This window comes from Capricornis sumatraensis, chromosome 4 (genome assembly GCF_032405125.1).
Source record: "Capricornis sumatraensis isolate serow.1 chromosome 4, serow.2, whole genome shotgun sequence".
In the NCBI taxonomy this organism is placed as follows: domain Eukaryota; kingdom Metazoa; phylum Chordata; class Mammalia; order Artiodactyla; family Bovidae; genus Capricornis; species Capricornis sumatraensis.
In genome coordinates, this window is record NC_091072.1 from 111,523,471 (window position 1) to 111,545,969 (window position 22,499).

Sequence of the window (22,499 nt, forward strand, 5' to 3'; positions counted from 1 at the left end):
CAGTCACTCAACAGATAGTCACTGAATACAGCCCATAAATCAGGTTCTGAGTGATATCTACCAATAAGCAGAATATTCATGTAAGTTCTGAAAAGTTTAAAAATGTTCGAAGTTTCACTTAAGCAATTCATAATACAAATCAATATTTCTGTATTTACTCATGAAAGCCCTTTTCTGAATCCTAGAATGAAGACAGAAACAGTAGAGCTTCCACCATTTCCCAGCTCGTATATTAATCAATGAGTGACAAAAAAAACCTGCTGTAAACCACTGAGATTTTGGACTCATCTACTACGACAGCATAACCTATGGAAAGCTAATACAGCAGCCATGTCTCCCATCATGTAAACTAGAGAAACAGCAAAGCCTATTTTCATGCAGAGTTAATGAAGTCCTTATACAAAAACCAGTGATAACTTGAGAACTAATGAAAGAAACACGAGGGGCAAAGTCATCAAGAAATGAAGGGTTAGCCCAGAAGGTTGAAAGGAGGAAGTCATACATGAATGCCATCTACTCTTAGACTTCGAACTTTCATATTTCTATACATTAAAAGTAAAGCAGAGAACAGCTTATGTAAAGTTTCACATTTTACTAAACCCTTTTACAATCACCGTCATTTCACATATTGAGGCCCAATATGGTACAGTGCCCAGGAGTCCCAAGTTTTCTGACTGTAAAGTGTCTTCTTTTAATTACTTGGTAATTAATGCAAAGCACTGTTTTTAATCATAATAAAATGTTGGGTGGAAAGGCCCGGATAGCTCTAACAAGCATAAAATCCGCACCTACACAGCGCCGAGGACTTCATCAACTCGCAAGCACCGCCCTACACGGCCATCACCGAACAGTCAGCAGGACAAAAGCTTACGTCAGCAGAGTGCTTCCCCTCCCAGCCTTTTCATCCTCCACCCTTCCCGAAAGGCCAACTGGCAAGCAGAAGAACCAACGAGAGGAGCGCGAACGTGACTGGACGGCCGGGCATCACGTGATAACCACAGGGCGTGGGATTTGGCTCTGAGCAGACGGAAGCACAGCGCTGAGGATGGGGCTGGCCTAGTGTGGGAGGGGGAATTGGAAGCTTGGGGGAGGAGCCTGTGCACCAGCCACTGTCCGAGTTCTGCCAGCAATCGAGTCCGAGTGTCTGGTTATTACTGTACCGCCACTCGTGCGCTGCGGTACTACAGAGTCGCTGGGTTGCCGGGTCCGAGTAGCTGCGCGCGCGAGCGGCAGCAGGGAATGGAAACAGAAAACACGGGCAGGTAAGGCCGGGGCGGAACACCGCCCCTCCCCCCGCGCCCTTTGCCGTGGGGCAGGCCGCGGGCGCGCGCGCGCACACACGCACGCACGCACACGCACGCACACACACGCACGCACGCAGGGGTTCCTTAACGGTGTGGCCCCTGTAGCAAGGTCCGGGCCGCGCATGCGCACTGGCGGCCCGCCAGGCCACTTTTTACCGAAGTCCTTCCAGACACTTCAGTTCAGTTCAGTCGCTCAGTCGTGTCCGACCCTTTGCGACCCCGTGAATCGCAGCACGCCAGGCCTCCCTGTCCATCACCAATTCCCGGAGTTCACTCAGACTCACGTCCATCGAGTCGGTGATGCCATCCAACCATCTCATCCTCTGTCGTCCCCTTCTCCTCCTGCCCCCAATCCCTCCCAGCATCAGAGTCTTTTCCAATGAGTCAACTCTTCGCATGAGGTGGCCAAAGTACTGGAGTTTCAACTTCAGCATCATTCCCTCCAAAGAAATCCCAGGGTTGATCTTCAGAATGGACTGATTGGATCTCCTTGCAGTCCAAGGGACTCTCAAGAGTCTTCTCCAACACCACAGTTCAAAAGCATCAATTCTTCGGCGCTCAGCCTTCTTCACAGTCCAACTCTCACATCCATACATGACCACAGGAAAAACCATAGCCTTGACTAGACGGACCTTAGTCGGCAAAGTAATGTCTCTACTTTCCAGACACTTAGCTGACATTAAAATACGGTCGTAAGCAACCAGCAGTCTCCAATTAATGTTTCTTTCCGCTACATTTCCCTTCACCCTCTATTATCATGCAAAGCTGTAAGGATGAAGTGTTATATGTATCAGTGTGTGTGTGTGTGTGTGTGTGTGTGTACAGCTGTAAGGAGGAAATGTCACATGTGTCAGTGTGTGTGTGTGTGTGTGTGTGTGTGTGTGTGTGTGTGTGTGAGTCGCTCAAGTCCGACTCTTTGCGACCCCACGGACTGTAGCCCACCAGGCTTCTCTGTCCTTGAAATTCTCCAGGCAAGAATACTGGAGTGGATTGCCATTCCCTTCTCCAGAGGAACTTCCGAACCCAGGAATCAAGCTCTGGTTTCCTGCATGGCAGGCAGATTCTTTACCGTTTGAGCTACAGGGAAGTCCCTCTGTATCACTCTAGGAGTTTTCATCTCAGAGTTGTAGGTTTATTGTGGCTTTCTTCCTCAACGGTGTACCTAAGGGGCACGAGGTGGATAACGTTGCCATTCTAGAGCTCTTGAATTCTGAAACTAGCAATAACACTTCCAATAAGTTATCTAAAATTGTGTTCTAGTGGTCTTGGCGACGATCTTAAGTATTTACTTGTCATGTGCCCTTTGGGGAATGTGAGGTGGGTGGGGAGTTTTGCAAAAGCAGAGATTTCGAAATTGGAACCTCTGATGGAAAGCCAAATGAAAAACTAAGTATAATAACAGAGTCTTTTAAAAGAAAAAAAAAGTTTACATCGGAATACAATACTATTAGACCTCATTAAGAATTATCCTGATTTGGGGCTCTAAACTTGGGGAAGACACTGAAGTTCTCTGGGCCTGTTGATGTCTGTAAAATAGGGTGTTGTGGAATCTGGTTCTGACATGAGTCAGTGTTAGGTGGAAGGGGAGTGCTTTAGTAACCAACAGAGATTGTCTTAAGAGTTTAGGGAAGGAGGTAAAGTGCAGACTTCATCCTGACATTATGAATCAAATCCTGAAATAAAGAACTCCATTTCTTTCCCTAAAGAACTTTACAAATAAAACTTGTGGAAATTGCTCCTGTCTTTATGATCTTCATTCCAATCAGAATTGAAACCTGGTTAAACGCCTACCATCAAATAGATTGCAGTCATCTCTCTTGTATCCATAGATTTGTTCCAGGCCCTTCGGAGACACCAAAATCTGTATGCTCAAGTACCTTAATAAAAAATGGCAGAGTCCAGTTGGCCATTGTGTAGGTTCTAGAATGCACACAGGGAGTGTCTTACAGCAAAGTAATAGGTTTCTCTGGTACAATGTTTAGCTCAAAACTGTCTGACTTCTATTTGGTCTTAACTGAATCCATTGGGTTATAGACCATTTTTTATTCTGACTTGTAACATTTTCACTTTGCGAAGTATGGGTAACTGTGTTAATACTCTCAGGAGTATTTTGTTGGGGATTCTGAAATGACTCAGGCCCCTGGTAATCCTGAGAAAGTAGTGCTTTGTCATCCTTGTCTTTGTGCTCATCATGAAATGTTAGGTATAGTTAATTTCCTTTTTATTTTGGAAGAGATTAATTTCAAAAAACTACATATTATAGATGTAGACCCTTTTTTTAAGAATGAGAAGAGAGTTCAAGAGTCTTAAAAAGTACTAACCGGAGAGAAGAAAAGGAAGACGAGGACCTGTGTATGTTTCTTATGAGCTCAAGCATGAAAAAGAGACTTACCAAAGATGGGAAGTAGGATGCTGAATCAATAACTGGAAAGGTGTGAAACAGACCACTGAGAATATAGACAGGAAAGATTAACCCTCAAATGAGATTGGAACTTTCTAGAGATGTTAAAGAGACTAAGAACTTGTTTTCATTAGTGTAGACAACAAGAAGGACAAGAAAGTTTTGGGTTTTCTTCCTAGTTCACTGACATGTTGTTAGATGACAGAGAACATAAGCACTTAGTTCTGATTTTGCTTTTTCATGTTAAGAAAATTGAGTGTAGATGGAAAATGGAAAATGGATGTCTGTAAGAGAGATTTAAAGCTCAAGATCAATGAGGGCATTTAAGAGAAGTTTCAGCTGCTCTAGCAGAAATCATGTTTCCTGGCCCAAATCAGTTGTATTTCAAGTGAGAGGCAAGATTACAACATTCTTTAAGAATCTGTAGAAAACAGGCGAGGGGCCTAAAGCCCAAATATAAACACATGGGTCCCTTTCATTTTCCAAAGGTAGACTCTGCCATGGAATTTACTTTGATTCTCAATAAAATTTTTATTTCTCAGTGGTTATTGAGCATAGTTAAAAGGATACTGATCATTAGGCAAAAGTTTGTGTTGAATAAAGCAAGACCTACCCAGCTAGGTTCTTTCCCTTTTTGATAATGATACTAGGTTAGATAGCATCAGAAGGAGATGACAGGAGTACCTAAAATATTTAATCATCTCCCGTTCCTTTGTTTTTGTTATGACAAATGTATTATATACCAGGCACTGTTTGGGGATTTTGTTTGCTTTTTTGTTTTGGTCACATGGCTTATGGGATCTTAGTTCCCCAGCCTGTGCCATCGGCAGTGGAAGCTGAGTCCAAACCACTGGACCACCAGGGAATTCCCTGCCAGTCTCTGTTTTAAGTGTTCTACATGTGTTGACTAATTTAATCCTCACAATCAATAAATTAGGTGCTTTTCTTCCTATTTTACAGATGTGGAAGCAAGGATGTGAAAAGGTTAAGGAACCTGTCTCCAGGGCTAGTTAGTGGCAGAGCTGATGTTTGAATCCAGGCAGTGTAACTTAAAAGTCTAATTCCACTGCCTCTTGTGGGAAGATGAGGATGGAATGGTGGTGGTCATATTCAGTTCAGTTCAGTCGCTCAGTCGTGTCCAAGCCTTTGCGACCCCATGAACTGCAGCACACCAGGCCTGCCTGTCCACCAACTCCCAGAGTTCACCCAAACCCACGTCCACTGAGTCAGTGATGCCATCTAATCATCTCATCCTCTGTCATCTTCTCCTCCTGCCCTCAATCTTTCCCAGCATCAGGATCTTTTCAGATGAGTCAGCTCTTCGCATCAGGTCACCAAAGTACTGGAGTTTCAGCTTCAACATCAGTCCTTCCAGTGAACACCAAGGACTGATATCCTTTAGGATGAACTGGTTGGATCTCCTTGCAGTCCAAGGGACTCTCAAGAGTCTTCTCCAACACCATAGTTGAAAAGCATCAATTCTTCAGTGCTCAGTTTTCTTTATAGTCCAACTCTCACATCCATACATGACTACTGGAAAAACCATAGCCTTGACTAGATGGACCTTTGTTGACAAAGTAATGTCTCTGCTTTTTATGTGCTGTCTAGGTTGGTCATAACTTTCCTTCCAAGGAGTAAGCGTCTTTTAATTTCATGGCTGCAATCACCATCTGCAGTGATTTTGGAGCCCCCCCCAAAATAAAGCCAGCCACTCTTTCCCCATCTATTTCCCATGAAGTGATGGGACCAGATGCCATGATCTTAGTTTTCTGAATGTTGAGCTTTAAGCCAACTTTTTCACTCTCCTCTTTCACTTTCATCAAGAGGCTTTTTAGTTCCTCTTCACTTTCTGCCATAAGGGTGGTGTCATCTGCATATCTGAGGTTATTGATATTTGTCCCGGCAATCTTGATTCCAGCTTGTGCTTCTTCCAGCCCAGCGTTTCTCATGATGTACTCTGCATAGAAGTTAAATAACCAGGGTGACAATATACAGCCTCGACGTACTCCTTTTCCTGTTTGGAACCAGTCTGTTGTTCCATGTCCAGTTCTAACTGTTGCTTCCTGACCTGCATACAGGTTTCTCAAGAGGCAGGTCAGGTGGTCTGGTATGCCCATCTCTTTCAAAATTTTCCACAGTTTATTGTGATCCACACAGTCAAAGGCTTTGGCATAGTCAATAAAGCAGAAATAGATGTTTTTCTGGAACTCTCTTGCATTTTCGATGATCCAGCAGATGTTGGCAATGGTGGTCATGTTGGGTGAAATCAAAACTGCTTTACTACTGAGAGTCAAAGGGAGATGGAAGAGAGGTCTATAATGATGTGCCATGTAGTCCTCCTGCCCCAGCTTTTCACAGTTTAACAGCTTTGAGGTGCTAATGGCATGCTGATAAAATATTTGAGTGACGCAACTGTGCGAGGGGTTTGTGGAATTGATAGACTGAGTCAGAATCCAGGTTAGTCCCAACTGACTAGAATGTGAAGCATCTTTTAATGTGAGATGAGGGAGCAGCAGTGAAGGGCAGTTTTCACTGATGGTAAACTCAGTACGAATCAACAGTATAATGTGGATGCCAGCAAAGCTAATGTAATGGATTTTGTTATGTGTCTCCAGAATGAAGAATTTGATCACCCTGCTCAGTTTCAGGTCAGTGAGGCTATGGAGCATTTTTATTTTATCTTAAGCTGCAGAAAAATGATCATATAGTGAGGAAACTTGAAATTATGCTGTATGCAGAAGAGTTCAATAAATTGGGGGTTCTGGCTCATTCTGTTTTTGAGTTCACAGTATCTAAATAGACTCTGCATAGCAAGTACCCCATAATGCATGGTGAATACACACATTCCCACTTAGCAATATTGAATGTAGACTTTAGATAGTTCAGTTCAGTTCAGTCGCTCAGTCATGTCTGACTCTTTGCAACCCCATGGGCTGCAGCACACCAGGCTTCCCTGTCCATCAGCAAGTCCCGGAGTTTACTCAGACTCATTGAGTCGGTGATGCCATCCAACCATCTCATCCTCTGTCGTCCCCTTCTCCCCCCTTCAATCTTTCTCAGCATCAGGGTCTTTTCCAGTGAGTCAGTTCTTTGCATCAGGTGGCCAAAGTATTGGATTTTCAGCTTCAGCATCAGTCCTTCCAGTGAATATTCTGGACTGATTTCCTTTAGGATGGACTGGTTGGATCTCCTTGCAGTCCAAGGGACTCTCAAGAGTCTTCTCCAACACCATAGTTCAAAAGCATCAATTCTTTGGCGTGCAGCTTTCTTTGTGTTCTTTTAGATAGCTAGGATAGTATTTCATCATAATTTATGTAATAGTCCCTTTGGGTTGTGCAGTTGGTTTATTCAACATTGATATTTTATAAGTGTTCAGTGTTATATATGCTTGTTTAAATGAAGGTAATAAAATGTTGCTGTGTTGGTTGTGTCTATCCAGAATTCTTATGTTGAAATCTCTAAGCCCCATTGTGGACATTGGGAGAAGGGGTCTTTTGGAGGTGATGAGGCCATGAGGCCCAAGGCCACCTAAACGGGAGTAGTGTCTCTGTGAAAGAGGTCCCAGAGAGACCCCTCACCCCTTCTGCCATGTGAGTACATGGCAAGAAGGCAACCTAAAATGAGCCAGAAAGCAGGTACTCTCCAGACACTGAGTCTGCCAGCACTTTGAACTTGAACTTTCCAACTCCCAGAACTGTGAGACACAGATATTTGTTGTTTATAAGCTACTCAATCTGTGGTGCTTTGTATAGCAACCTGAAGGGACTACGACAAATATATTTAGGGAAAAAGCAACTTACATCTTTTTTTGTTTTAATTTCATTATACATTAAAAATAAATTTTATTATTTTAACCAGCTTTAAATGTTCAACTTAATGACTTTTATTTTATTATTTTTTAAATATATAAATTTATTTTGATTGGAGGTTAATTACTTTACAATATTGTATTAGTTTTGCCATACATCAACATCAATCCGCCACGGGTATACACGTGTTCCCCATCCTGAACCCCCCTCCCACCTCCCTCCCCGTTGAACTTACATCTTCAACTTACATCTTTAGAACAGTGGAAAATGACTGAGGATTAAAGAAGTTAGTCATCTTAGAGAAACTTCCAAGTGTTCGTTTTTTTAAATACAGGAAAATCCGAATTAACTGGACTCCTTACTTAATCGACTCTGTGTGTTTGTGTGTATTTTGAGAAAGACAGTTCAAAAATGCACACTTTATCAAATTTCAGACAGGGGTAGAAAACCAGTCCTTTGAGCATTGTTCAAGTGAAGAGGGTGTTCAATGGAGGCTAGGAGAGAGTAGAGGGTTAACTGCAGGCAAAGGGGAGAGGTGCAAAACCATCATCGTGAGAACAGACATAGATGATAGGGGACAAAAGGCAACAGGGAAGTAAAATCATTTGTCATGCTCCTGAGTTGGATATCAGGGAATTACAGAAAATTAAAATGTTTCAGGGCCTCTTCTGAGTCTGGACAGATTTGGTCCTATTTCGTGCACTTTCTCCATATATGTGGAAATCACAGAAATCTCACCCGCATTTTCATGGGGAGGGAATGGAGGTCCTAAGACGATGAATGATTTAACTAACTGCGCTTCTTTTGCTGTCTCTCATACAGAGAAAATTATTGTTATAAACACTGCAGAATTCTGATACAAAGGGGCAGTTATCCTATGTTTATATATACAGCAAATGTATTTAGGAATTATATCCACATTAAGTTTGAAATAGGTTCATGCTGCTTCCAAACTTAACCTTTATTAGATAATAGGAAATGAAATTATCCAGAATTGTAGTTCATGAAGGTTTTCGTACAGGTGGAATGCTGTCTTCTGCCAAGTAGTAAGAATGTTGTAGTCCACCCTCTTTCCTTTTGTTCCACTATTGTTAGGAAGCTGTTAAGATTATCAAGCTAAATCAAATGCTCAGATAGAGTATATTTCCTCAGAACTTACACATTCTATTATCCAGAGCCTTCTCTGTTTCCTTTCTAATTCATCTTATGATAAACTGACAGGGATAATTTTAGAACAATTAAGGGACACATCTATATTATAGACAAGTTTCTGAATTTTTCTTTTCTAAATTGATACACATCTCTAAAATAAGACCGCATTTTCTCTTGTTTTTTACTTTTTCTTCAGCCAGTTGACATCTAAAACTTTGATTGTCAGTTTTTGAACCTCAGAATTTAATGATCTGATAGTATGCTAACGGAGCCACATTTTGGAAATTTTTTTAAGTTCACAACCCTTTTGTAATGTGAATGTTGTTGTCCTGATTTATATATTTTTAGGAGTGGATCTTTGTGAAGTGCTGAAAATGGGACGAAAGGGTGAAACTGAGAGCCGTAACAGTAAACATGGGGGAGAGTGAGACACCGTCTTGATGACGCTGTGACAAACTAAGGACAGACCTTCCTGCACGCTTTTGGCGGCTCACTCACTGTGACCACGGGAGTGTTCTTTTATATATTCAAGCTGAATGGGGCTGTTGGCGTCTCAGGAACCTGTTACTGGCCACAATCAAAAATCACATTATATTTCACTAGAATTTCCAGAGGACAGCCACACGAGTCCTCTCGACTAACTCAGCTATCTCTAGCTCCTCATTAGAATATCTGAGTCTTTAACATGGAACAACTAGTTCATCCAAAAGTGCTGTGAGTGTTACTAAAGAAAAGTGTGGAAAAAAAGGACATTTGACTTCGTGCCAGGCAAGGTTTAAGACCTTTGCTTCTTTTCAATTTTACATCTTAATTTCTAGTCCTTTCCTACATGCTTTCTCTATGTGCAGCCTTGGCTCACAATGCCATTTTGTATTCTTTTCCACTTTATATTAAACATTCTCTGTGCTTTTAAATATTAATAAACTTAATTTTTGTAACTGCATAGTATTCTCATGTTGATGTACTGTAGTGTACTAAATCACTGTATTGTCTTTATTTTTTGTGTAATTTGAAAACTATATTTAAAGAAATAAAACTCTTAAGATAGTTTAATATCTTTCTCACTAATCCTTCACCTTTTCTCTACCATCTTACCCCTTAAAGATAGCTTGAAGCTAAAATGCTTCTCCCGTGGTTTGTCCATTGAGTTGGGCCTCAGTTTTTCTTTCAGTATCCAGTGCTCTAGCCTAGCTACCCCACCAATAGTCTGTGACCCTGTGTCTGCATGGGCCATTTAAGTTTATCCTGGAAATGATTTGGTTTGCCTTTTTAAAAAACAAAACAAAAAACATTTAATTAAGATATGATTTACATGTGAAGCTCACCCATTTACAATGTACTAGTTTGCTTTTTTTTTTTAAGTTTGCCTTTTTAACCTCTGCTTTCTGAGCACCCTGTTTTCTTTCTCCACACATCACAGAAAGAGAAAACCATTAAGTAGAGTAGCTTGTCAGAGAAAACATGGCTTTTCTCTCCAAATGGTAAACGTCGTTACTCATTTTATTGCCTGGTGCTTTTCTTTCTTCTGCATATTTAATGGCATTTTTTTGGCATCAGCTGTCACTCGAGTTTCGTACAACGTGTGTTTACTTCCCTAGCTTTGTGCTGATAGCAACAGCTTGAGGTAGTAGTTTATAGCCCCCAGAAATACTTTTTAGCAGTATTGTGAAGGCCTGTGTTCCTTACATTGAACAAAACACTTGGAACAGCGTTTAAATCGTGTTCAGAAGAGAAGTTTAGAGTGGTCTTTCCCATAAATTCACAGATATTTATAGAAATATCTATTTCTAACCCTCATTTAATGGCAAAAAATCCAGCGACCATTAAAAAACAGATGGGGGAGTAGGGTCGGGAGATGGTGGTCAAAGGGCACAAACCTCAAGTTATAGGATTAACAGGTTATGGGGATCTAAAATGTACTGGATGGTGATTCTACTTAATGATCCTGAAGGATGTACTTGAAAGTTGCTGAGAGAGCAGATTTGAAAATTTTTCTCACCACAAAGAAGAAATGGTAATTAGGTGCCCTGGTGGAAATGTTGGCTAAGGCTTTGATGGTAATCATTTTGTAGTATATGTGTGTCAGGTCAGCACTGTTGTACACATTAAACTTAAACAGTGTTGCAATGTATCAACTATATCTCAATAAAGCTGAACATAAAAAGGTTACATTGCAGAGGATTTCTGTGACAGGAGAATTAGATACTGAAGGTAGGAATACAAATTATTTTTGTGGATTTTTCAACTCTGTATGGGTTGGTGGGACTTTCAGCTCTGCTAGAAAATTCCCATGATCTCATTTCAGGGAAAGTATAGGCTTGCCTAACAGGACTGGTAAGTTTTACTGATGACACATCGGTGTGAGAGTTAATTATAGTTGGTTAGTAGGCACCAGGTGAAGATTGGGTAAACGTACGTACGGGAATAATCTTCCTCCTCTCTTTGCTCCTGTTGTCAACTCTAAATAAATTCTATAGTGTGGTTAGAAATAATTGAATCCTGGGGGTTTTTAAGAGCAGATCATTTGAACTTCAGTTTGGGTAATTTTGTCTTCCTATCTTATCCTTAATTGTTCTTTCAGCTATTCTCTTCAGCAAGCTCAAGCTTTTTATACATTTCCACTCCAACAAATGATGACTGAAGTTCCTAATATGGCAGTTACGAATGCACAAGAAATGCCAACCGAAGTTCCAGCCCCAACACCTGCTCAGGAACCCACACAAGGTAGTTTTCGCCAGGATAGTTTAGAAAATTACCATGGCATTAGCCAGCTTATTTAAGAAAGGGTTTAATGATGAATTTTAACTCTGTTTTTGTGTTAAAAAATGTAATCTACTTTTTAAGTGCTTACTGTGTTTCAGGCACTCTGATAGGTTTGAGGGGATAAAAGAACATAGCTTCTGCCCTCAAATCATCTCATAGGAGAACATAAAACTGAATATGAAACTCCTCAGCACACCAAGTGGTGAAGAGGAACACAGGATGCTGTGGGGCTGGCACCTAACTCGGACTGAGGCTCAGAGACAGCTTCATGGAGCTCTGAAGTTCAAGGGTGAGGGAGCGGTACAGGAAGAATGGGAGGAGGAAAATTCTAGGCCGAGGGAGCGGCGTGCATCAAACTATAGACCTGAGGAACCATGACATGGTTGAAAAACCATAATTCTCTGTCATTGGAGACTGGAGTGGAGCAAAGAAGTAGTGAGAGAGGAGTCTAGATAGGGGGCAAGCAAGGCTTGTTTAACCTAAAGAACATATGTTCTATTCTGAAGGCAATAGGAAGCTAGAGACTGAATGGAAACAGTGACTTAATAAATGGATTGACATTTGAATATTCTAGAGAATAGACTGTAGCAGATATGTAAAATATATATCTAATAAATAAAGTAAGATGGTAGAGAGCAGGGCAGAACTTGGAGGTATGGCCATGTTAGTGGATTTCATGGAGGGGGATGAGGAAGATAGAGGAGTCTGGAAGTCACTTCCAGGCAGTTGGATGAAGGAGGTACCATTCACCAAGACAGAGAGTTAGAAGAGAAGAGGACAGATTCAGCAGTGGATTGAGGGGAGAGGGTAATGATTTTCCCCCGTGCATCAGCATGGTGTGAGGAGAGTGCTGCGTTTCAGTTTATGGTTGCAGAGCACGTGCAACTCCACTGCGTTGAAGGTCCCCCTGCTTCAACTCTTCTGTTTTTCTGGGCAGGAAGCACTAGGACAGCTACAAGCTGATGGAGGTGGATCCCTTGGCACAGGCAGTGGCTGAAGCAATGTGAGGAGAAAAGAGGAAGGATGGAAGGCTCAGAGGAGAAAACGCCAAATAACAGTGGAATAGGGTGGGCCCCTGGGAGATGAAGAGCCATATTAGGGGAGTTGTGGATAAAAAGGCAAGGCTTCTTGTTGGATAATTTTATGTCACCGGTTCTTGTCCACGGGTAATTTTCCCCTGAGGGGTTTATGGCATTGTCTGGAGACACTTGGTCATCATGACTGGCAGGATGCTACTGGCATCTAGTGAGTAGAGGCCACTGTTGCTAAATTATTCCGCCTAAGATGTCAGCAGGGCCAAGGTTGAGAAACTGTTTAAGGTCCTGAGATCAGAGTTCTAGTCTTACCTTTAGACAAACACTGCCAGCCCAGAGAGTTCATCCCTGGCATCTCTCAATTCACCTCTTTGACTGTGTGAAGAACAGAATATACACTCAGTTCAGGGGAAAGAAGCCTGCAAACCATTTGAAGTTTTCTTCTGCTGGAAATTACGGGGAAACTGAGTTAAAATGTTTCCTTTCCTCCCTGTTTTTCTATTTGTTCTTTCATTTGTTCATTTAATTATTTATGTATTTACATTTAGAATTCTTATAAATGGTATGTAGCTACTTTGTGTCCCTGGAGAAGCCATGATGCCAGGTAAGAGTGTGGAAAATCAATCTGTGATTGTTAAGGATCTCTCATCCCAAGAACTGCCAGCAGAGAAAGGAAGGTGGGGTTGGGACCACATAGACCCAGTTCTCTGGTGAAGGAAGGGGGAGACGTTACAGAGGAGAGTGATGTCATGAAATAGAAGAGAAAGCTAAGGATGTTGATGGGTGACTTTTCTGGGAAAGCTGCATAAAGTTTGTAAGTTAAGGTTTTCTGCAGCTATATCCTGGAAATCATTGTGTTTCAGAGACTCCTCCAAAAGGAAGGAAAAGAAAACCCAGAACAACAGAACCAAAAACGCCAGTGGAGCCCCAAAAACCTGCTGAGGCCAAAAAGTCTGGCAAGTCCACAAAGTCAAAAGAAAAGCAAGAAAAAATTACAGACACATTTAAAGTGAAAAGAAAAGTGGACCGTTTCAATGGTGTTTCAGAAGCTGAACTTCTGACCAAGACTCTACCAGACATTTTGACCTTCAATCTGGACATTGTAATTGTAAGGATTTTGTCCTCCTTCGGGTTTATAAGTAGCATTGGTGGATTAATGTGACTTAACCATATCCTTGCAAAGAGCATTTTGCCGAAAAGAACCATTTCTGAGAATCCTTTTGGTGGTAAATGGTGTCACCTTCTTCAGGTTGTATCATATGGGTATGTTTAAGAAGGTGGGCTCTAGGGCAAGGCTGTCTGGTTTCAGATGTTGCCATGTGGGTGTATGTCCATGGACAAGCCTTCCTGAACACTTAATTTGCTCGTTGATGAAGCAGGTGTGTTGATAGGATGGAGTGGGTCCTCTGGCAATTACACGAAATGATCCACATGAATCACTTAGGTTGCATGACACTGTGGTTTCTCCATGAATGATAACACTGATTTTGAACTTTGATTTTTGTCAGTAACTGTAAGAAACACCAGCATGTAGACAACTGTGTAGGTGATATAGAGGCAGCTGCTTTTGGGGAGCTGAGAAACAGACTTAAAGCTGGACATGAGCTCTGGTTGACTGACTGTTCCAGGACAGTTGGGAGTGAGGGTGCTGGGGATATAAGGGACTCAAACTGGTTTTTAAAAGCAACAGCAAGGAGTTCCCCATTGGCCTAGTGGTTAGGATTCCAGGCCTTCACTATCAGGGCCCAGGGTTAGTCTCTGGTCAGGGAACATTCCCCAAGTCACACAACGCAGCCACAAAGGAAAAAAAAAATCAGCAAAACTTTAATATAAAGGAAATCTCTTTCCTTAAAATGCAATACTTTGTTCAGGTCAAGAGTAGATAATTGATAAAGCTTATGATGCTGGGTTAAATTTTTATTTTAATGAATTCACCACTCCTCCACAGAACCCCTAAGACGTAAGCCTACTTTTCAAGACTAAAATATATAAACATTTTGTTTTGTAGATTGGCATAAATCCAGGACTGATGGCTGCTTACAAAGGGCATCACTACCCTGGGCCTGGAAACCATTTTTGTAAGTGGTTAACCTTCTTTCACTATTTTACTTTTAAACTAGATGTCCTTGTTAATAGTTTGGGTTTGTCTGTTTTTTTTTAAAACCAAAATGTGTTTTTAAAAAGAAACTGGTTGAGTAAGTATACATACATCTTTTCAATGTGTGTGTACACAAAAATGAAAGGTGTGAAATCCTCTGACACTTAACATTTTGGTTTATAAGAGTGGAGGGATATGGAAAGGAATACTTTCTCTTTTGTTTATTTTCAGTGAGTTTTGCTATCTTTTTCTAAAACAATTTTTCTTTTTTTAGTTGTTGTCTATAGAATATTAACAGTAATCATGCCAATGCAGACACAAAACTTGATACCTTTCCAGATTTCTGCTCATCTTATTTCCTAGGAGAAATGAAATGCATTGGCCATCAAGTTGTAATAGTTAAGAAATGCTCTGATTGTAGACATTGTCTACGGATAATTTCCACCTAGCAGAAATTAGTATTAAAGACCCTCATACTTGTAGAGTGAGCTTTAAAACCAAGTGTAACTCCCGTTGTATTATCTTACATATAAACCATCTAACACTGCCTAACAGACAATCAGGAGTGCAACAGATTATTAGGAAACGCTAGCTGATTATCTTAGTGCAGCATTTAAAACCTTCTAGGACAGGGGGCTGCCCTGGCGGTCCAGCGACTCAGCACTTACACTGCAGGGGCCATGGGTTCCGTCCCTGGTCAGGGAACTAAGATCCTACATGTATGCAGTGCAGCCAAGAAAAAAGAAAAGAAAAACACTTTTAGGACAAATGATAGTAATATATTTTTAGAACTAATAACATGTTGTCTCCCTTATTTGAAAAAAAAATTTCTAGAGATATTTCACTTTTTATTTTCTCCTCTGTCAGTATGTCTGAAGCCCTGAGTCACTGGTGTATATTTTATCTGTTTGGGGTTTTCCAGGGACAGGTGGTGTTACTTCCAGTTGTTAAAAAGCTAAACAGTTTCAGAGTTTAGTACGCTGTCTAGCTATTTACTCAACAAGCATTTCCTTCGAGCCCCTATTAAAAGGACATAAATAATAGTGATATCTCATAAGATAGCTATGATGATTAATTGAAATAATCCATATGAAGGACTTAGCATAGTACCCAGCACATAATAACTGCTTGGTATGGTATTTGACCTATGTTATAGTTTTTAAAATATACTAAATCTTTTCTTCTTTTTTTTAATTTCAAGAATAGACCCACATAATTCATGGGGCAGAAAAACCTTTGACCTTCTACAGAAATAAACAACTTTTTCTAAATTAAACTCTCTTGTTCACAGGGAAGTGCCTGTTTATGTCAGGGCTAAGTGAGGTCCAACTGAGTCACATGGACGATCACACTCTACCAGGGAAATATGGTATTGGATTTACCAATATGGTGGAAAGGACAACACCAGGCAGCAAGGATCTTTCCAGGTGATTATGGAACATTTGGTTTCTTAGGTTGGAACCTTGGCCATACTTGTGCCTTACACACTCCAGGAGCATCCTCGGTATCTAACTAGTTCAAGCTGAGCATAGCAGTTTTACGATTTTCTCTTTTATTGAAAGCTGTCTGCATTTAGCACATTATAAATACTGCCATATTTATATTTTGACTACTTTTTAATTCAATTTTAGTAAAGAATTTCGTGAAGGAGGACGTATTCTAGTGCAGAAATTACAGAAATATCAGCCACGAATAGCAGTGTTTAATGGAAAATGTAAGATTTACTTTTAAATTTTATCTTTTTTCTTCGATTAACATTATGGGCAATGTAAATATATTTGTATTTCATTTTAGGTATTTACGAAATTTTTAGTAAGGAAGTTTTTGGAGTAAAGGTTAAGAACTTAGAGTTTGGACTTCAACCCCATAAGATCCCAGATACAGAAACTGTAAGTCCTTAAAACTGCATTTGCAAATCAGATAAATATAAATTTTTTTCTAGCTGGTTTTCCCTTTTTATTTATTGTGTTCATTTGTAATTTTTGCCATTAAAAAAAGAACACTGTATTTTGTGGAATAATATCTGCATAGTAACTTGAACTAATTTCAGATTAATTCAGATGCTTTTACAGTTGTATTAGAAAAAGGAAACATTTGTCAGATAAATGCCTTTATAACTTTACGTTAGTTACATTATTTGGCCAAAATATTGAGAGGAGGTTGCTCACATGCTGCCTTCAAAATACATTTAACGGGATGTTCTTGCCAAATGCTAGTGGGTTAGTCCCTTATTCAGTTGTGAAACAAATATAGACACAATCCTGATTGGTGAAGCTGCTTATCACCCTTTGTTGGTGTACCTCAGCCCAGTCTCATGTTAGAGCCATATAAACAGGACAGCCCAGTCGCAGACAGGCATCCTGCCAACCTGACTGGCATTTGGTGCTGTTGTCCTTATGCATAAGGGCATCATACAGTGACATGCTGGTTTTAAAACTCTATATAAATTTCTGTGGAGTTTCTGCAGACATTTGGTTCAAATTTTGCTTCTTAAATATAATTTTTTGTTTACAACTTCTGAAATAAAAATACACATGCACAGACTTCTGTGCTGTAGATGAATTTTTAAATGATAAGCCAGTGTGCCAACAAGTTTCTGTGGAGACCTCAGAATACAGTTTCTGCCGCCAGTACATATTTTAACTTCGTTTATAATTTCTTCTGTTTTTAACTAGTAAATGTGTAATTGATAAAGTAGGTTGTAGCACTGATCACTCTTTAAATAAAGGCATACCCTTGTCTCCTTCGGTAAAATTGCAGAGATGATAGACTCCTTCCTGTAGGAGCATTATTGTCCCTGAAATGCCAGAGGAGCCTTGGTATATCTCTTGGGACGTGTGATCACAGTAGTGCGATAATAAGTGAATCTGAATCATATCGAGATAGGTAGCTTTGGCTCCTACAGTGATCTGTGAGTGCATTTGTCTTATAAAATTTACTCTTTATCATGAAATATTCATAGGTATTGATGATGTTAGTGATCCAGCTTTAAAAACATCTGCTTTTTCAAGTTTCTGGATCACTTTAATTGAAGGCTGTCTTGAGATTGGAAAAATGTGCTATTACAAAAACCTGGTAGCATTTGTACCTCTGAATCAGGCTTTTCTAAATACTGCATAAGCAAAACAAAATAAGTCAGTAATAGTTTGGGGTTTTTTTTTTCTATAATACATGGTATAGAGGCCAATTTAAAAATTAAAAATTATAAAAAATTGCAACCGGAAAGTCCATAATTGAGCAGTCTCACTCTTTTATATATAAGATGTATATTTTGATATACTCTATGAAGGACAGTTTGTCACCATCATCCAGAATGATAAATGTAAATACCCTGCTTTCTAGCTATTCCATTTCTAGAAATTTATCCAACAAATACAGTCACATATATTCAAAGTTAAATATGTACAAGGCTTTTCACTACAGTTGATAATATTAAAAGATTGGAAACAGCCTAAATGCCCATAGGTAGATGCTGGTTAAATAAATTATGAAACTACTACACAGCTATAAAAAAGGAAACTTATTCTGATATAGATACCTGATACAGAGTTATCTCTGAGAGACATTGTTGAGTGAAAAACCAGGGTGTAGGACAGGGAGTAGAGCATGTTACCATTTGTATGTTTTTTTTTTTAATTTGATTCTAAATTCATGGAATATCTCTGGAACTAACAATGTAGATTGCCTTTGGGAAGGAGAACTAGGTGGATAGAAACAGAATTAGGAGGAAAGACTTTTCATTGTATAATTATATGCCCTTTTGTACAAACACTGAGGGGGAAAAGACTCATTGGTTTTATTGACTTTGTAATAAGTAAATATTAGAAATTTGAACTCAGACACAACTGCTGTTACTGATTTTGCATATATTGATATGTGGTAAGTATCAAGTTATTGACCCAAAGGAAAAGAAGGTCTCTAATCTCAATACGGAGAAGGCGATAGCACCCCACTCCAGTACTCTTGCCTGGAAAATCCCATGGACGGAGGAGTCTGGTAGGCTGCATTCCATGGGGTCACTGAGGGTCAGACACGACTGAGTGACTTTCCTTTCACTTTTCACTTTCATGCATTGGGGAAGGGGATGGCAACCCACTCCAGTGTTCTTGCCTGGAGAGTCCCAGGGACAGGGGAGCCTGGTGGGCTGCCGTCTATAGGGTTGCACGGAGTCGGACACAACTGAAGTGACTTAGCAGCCAATCTCAGTATGTGTGGATTCAATGGAATTATAAGGTTTCTGTAACTGTGAAATGTTGCGATTCCAGCTCTGCTATGTGATGCCATCATCCAGTGCAAGATGTGCGCAGTTTCCTCGTGCCCAGGACAAAGTGCATTACTACATTAAGCTGAAGGACTTAAGAGATCAGTTGAAAGGCATTGAACGAAACACAGACGTTCAAGAAGTGCAATATACATTTGACCTACAGCTCGCCCAAGGTGCGTTACCATTAGTCAGTCCTGTTGTTCATGTCATGTATATCTACCTTATAGAAAGTATGTTGTGAATTTAAAAGCAGTAGAAAAGAAAATGATTTATTGGCAGCCAGAGTGTTCTGATAACAAGTGTTAGTCACTTTTAAAATCTCCTTTTACCAAGGGCTTCCAGTCTAATCCAAGTGTTCCTACATATGCTGAGAAGCAGGAGTGTAGGTCACCTAAAATTAAATCTCATAGGCTTTTACAGTTCTTAGGAGTTTATATTGTTTATGTTAAAAAGAGTTTAATATGAAAGTTGTTTCCGTGGATGTGAAATTCAACAAAAAGATTTATTCTTGATAATTGCCGAATAAAGCTATCTTCAAAATTGTTACACAAAATCAGTTTTAAATCCCTCTTACCCTCCTCACAGAGGATGCAAAGAAGATGGCTGTGAAGGAAGAAAAATACGACCCGGGTTATGAAGCAGCGTATGGCGGTGCTTACAATGAAAACCCCTGCCCTGGTGAACCTTGTGGATTCTCTTCAAATGGGCTGGGTATGTCCCCTCCCCCTTGTTTGTCCCTTTCAAAGACTTGGCCAGGATTGGGGGAAAGAGGGTTTTGTTTTTTTGTTTTTTTAAGAGAGTTAATTACTGAAGAATGGGAATGGAAATACAAAAATCTATTTAGTGACTGGGGGACTTCCCTGGTAGTCCAGTGGTTAGAATATCGCCTTACACTACCAGAGGGCCTAAGTTCGAGCCCTGGTTGGGGAGCTAAGATCCCACATGCCTTGCAGCTAGGAAACCAAAATAGAAGCAATACTGTAACAGATTTAATAAAGACTTTTAAAATGGTCCACATTAAAAAAAAAAATCTTTAAAAAGTCTATTTAGTGATTGAGAGTGAAAATTCAATGGTTATTTGATGTTCAACTACACAGGCTTTTACAACTCATTTTCTTGAAGTTACTGACTCGAAGTCCTCCTTGGTGCATTTCCCTCCTTGAATAACAAGAATTTATCAGTCCTGTATCTTAGAATGGAAATTTAAGTTGTATTCAAGAAGCTTGCTTAGCTATTTTAGTAGCAACTCTGCTACAATAAACTGTTAAAATCTCCTAATTATATCACTTAAAGCTTTTAAATAGAGTAATGTTCTTCTCCTCCCTCCCACACCCCCATCCCAGCTGCTGACAATGGAGAATCAACTTTCAGTGACATTCCAAATGGACAGTGGATGACCCAGTCGTTTACAGACGAGATCCCTTCATTTAGTAATCACTGTGGGATGCAAGAACAAGAAGGAAACCACGTTTAAGGATGGTGTTTTTCAGCCCTGCTTAAATGCTGCAGTTTTAATGCAGTTGTCAAGTGGCCCTTGGTTTGCTAGCTGAAGCATTTTATTCGTATTTTATTCAGGTGTTGTGATCAAGGTACAGTGGAGTCAACTGTACGGACCTAAGTAGTTTGGAAGGAAAAGGGTTTTTCTGTATATGAGTTTTTGTATTTGAATTAACCATCATTCCAGCTTTTTTATAAAACTGTATTTCATTTATGAAGAAATTAATTTTCTTTTGGGCGTCACTTTTAACCTGTAATTTAAAAATGCAAGAGTCTGCCTCTTTACACTTGACTATGAACTGTGCATAAACTTAGATGCACCATTCTCCCTTTTCATGCCTAAGAAGGGCATGCTGCTAATAAGATTCCTGCTGGTAAAGAGACACGTGTGCTGATTTTCATCTATGAGCTTAATCCTTGATGGAGTCTCATCTGGTAGTTTTTCACAGTGTTTAATAGGCTTCCTGACTTGTGGTCACACTCAGGCCTCCTTGCTTTACCAGTGGTGAGCATTTGTGAGGTTGTTTTGCAGTAGAAATATAGAGTATGGCCTTGCAGCAGCAAGGTTAACCCGGCCTTACCTGTCAGGGCATGAGCCCTGCCTTTGGTCCTCTCACCCCCATCTGCTGATCCTCTAGTAGGAAGAAACTATTCTGCTGAGATGGTAAGTTCCAGAGAGTGCAGAAAACCTTTTAAACTTTCCTACTTCATCTGTGTTTTACTTGAGAGACATAACATTTGATAGGAAGGAGACTGAACTTCTCTCTCAGTATCTATCACCATTCTAATTTTATCCTCCTTGACTTTTAGCATGTAACATAGAAATGATGAGAAATGAACTTTCAGGTTGAGTAAGAAGAGGCTGGAGGTTGTTTGATAATCTTATTTAAACTGGTGCTTTATGTACATGAGATATACTAAAATATATAATACAGAATTTTTCTTGCTAGATAAATCAAGTAAGCCAGTAATTTTTTAAAAATTATCTGCATCATTGCTGTTTGTTACTGTGGACTAAGTGAACCTCATGTCAAGGTTAGTTTGAAATAATGTACTTTTGTGATTTTCTAATGCATATTCCATGGTGCTACAAATAGTCCAGACTACTAGGCCTGGTGGATATCAAAGCTGGGTATTCAGAAATGCCACTTGCATTTACTCCTGATCACAGCTGAATATTCTGATTTTATTCCTACCCAGGGAGCATGTTGTTTCTCAATATGAAAATATTTATGAAGTTTTTTTTTCCTAAAAGATTATATAGCCTGTTCTTTTTATAATAAGAGATACAAATTCTTGTGAATTTTAACATGGTTTTTAGCTGTAGCCATGATGGATTTTATTTTTCCTTTAGTCTAGGTCAAGCCATGTAAAAGTCATTCATGTTATTTAAATCATGTACTGTATTGCTGTTTACATGGATGTTTTGTGCAGGTGCTTTTACGTGCCTTGCATCAGGGATTAGGAACAATTTAATTATTTTTTCATGGGATTATGTAAAGCATGTAACTAGGTATTGCTTTGGTTTTTAATGATTGTAGTCTTTACATAGATTGGGTTTTTTTTTGAGTGGAGAAAATATCCTTTAAATTATGGTGGACACTCACTAGAGAATGGGTTTTAAGGATTTTTCCAAGCATACAATAATGGTGTTTTTCATTAAATATGACAGACGAATAGTACATGTTGATATACACTATACATGAGAATATGAGACTTTTTCATTAAATAATATTGAAAAAGTTTTAAAATTCATTTGAAAGTCTGATTGTTTTTTACAATAAAAAATATTGAGAATGATTATCCTTAAGTTGCAGTGTTTTCTGTAGCAAGAGTCTGGTATTCTTTCCCTTGTTAATCTGAGATCAGTTTACTGCTATTATATTTAGCATGTAGAATAATAGATTATGAAAATCATTAAAAGTCTATGAATATTTTATTTTTTTAGACATTCCCATATTAAATGTAACATATTGTTCTATAGAAGACAACATTGGCAACTCATTAAAAAAATAGCTACATGTAAAAAATACATTTAGAAATTTTTAAAATTTATGGCTGTAATTTTCATTCAGAGTTAATAAGCAAATTGCTGAAACCTAGCTCGGTTTATTTCTTTGCAATAATATATTTCACTCACATAATCTATAATTGTCACATGTATTTAAGGAACTAAA

General features: G+C 39.5%; 1 protein-coding gene across 1 annotated transcript; it reads left to right on the plus strand.

Annotated features, from left to right (window-relative positions):
* Positions 1 to 1,155: 1,155 nt before the first annotated feature.
* On the plus strand, positions 1,156 to 22,005 carry TDG (thymine DNA glycosylase). The gene is made up of 10 exons (XM_068970850.1): positions 1,156 to 1,262; positions 11,248 to 11,390; positions 13,327 to 13,571; positions 14,472 to 14,541; positions 15,853 to 15,988; positions 16,193 to 16,275; positions 16,356 to 16,450; positions 18,827 to 18,998; positions 19,411 to 19,536; positions 20,169 to 22,005. The coding sequence occupies exons 1-10, from the start codon at positions 1,240 to 1,242 to the stop codon at positions 20,297 to 20,299; spliced, it is 1,224 nt and encodes a 407-aa protein (XP_068826951.1). The 5' UTR covers positions 1,156 to 1,239; the 3' UTR covers positions 20,300 to 22,005.
* Positions 22,006 to 22,499: the final 494 nt, after the last annotated feature.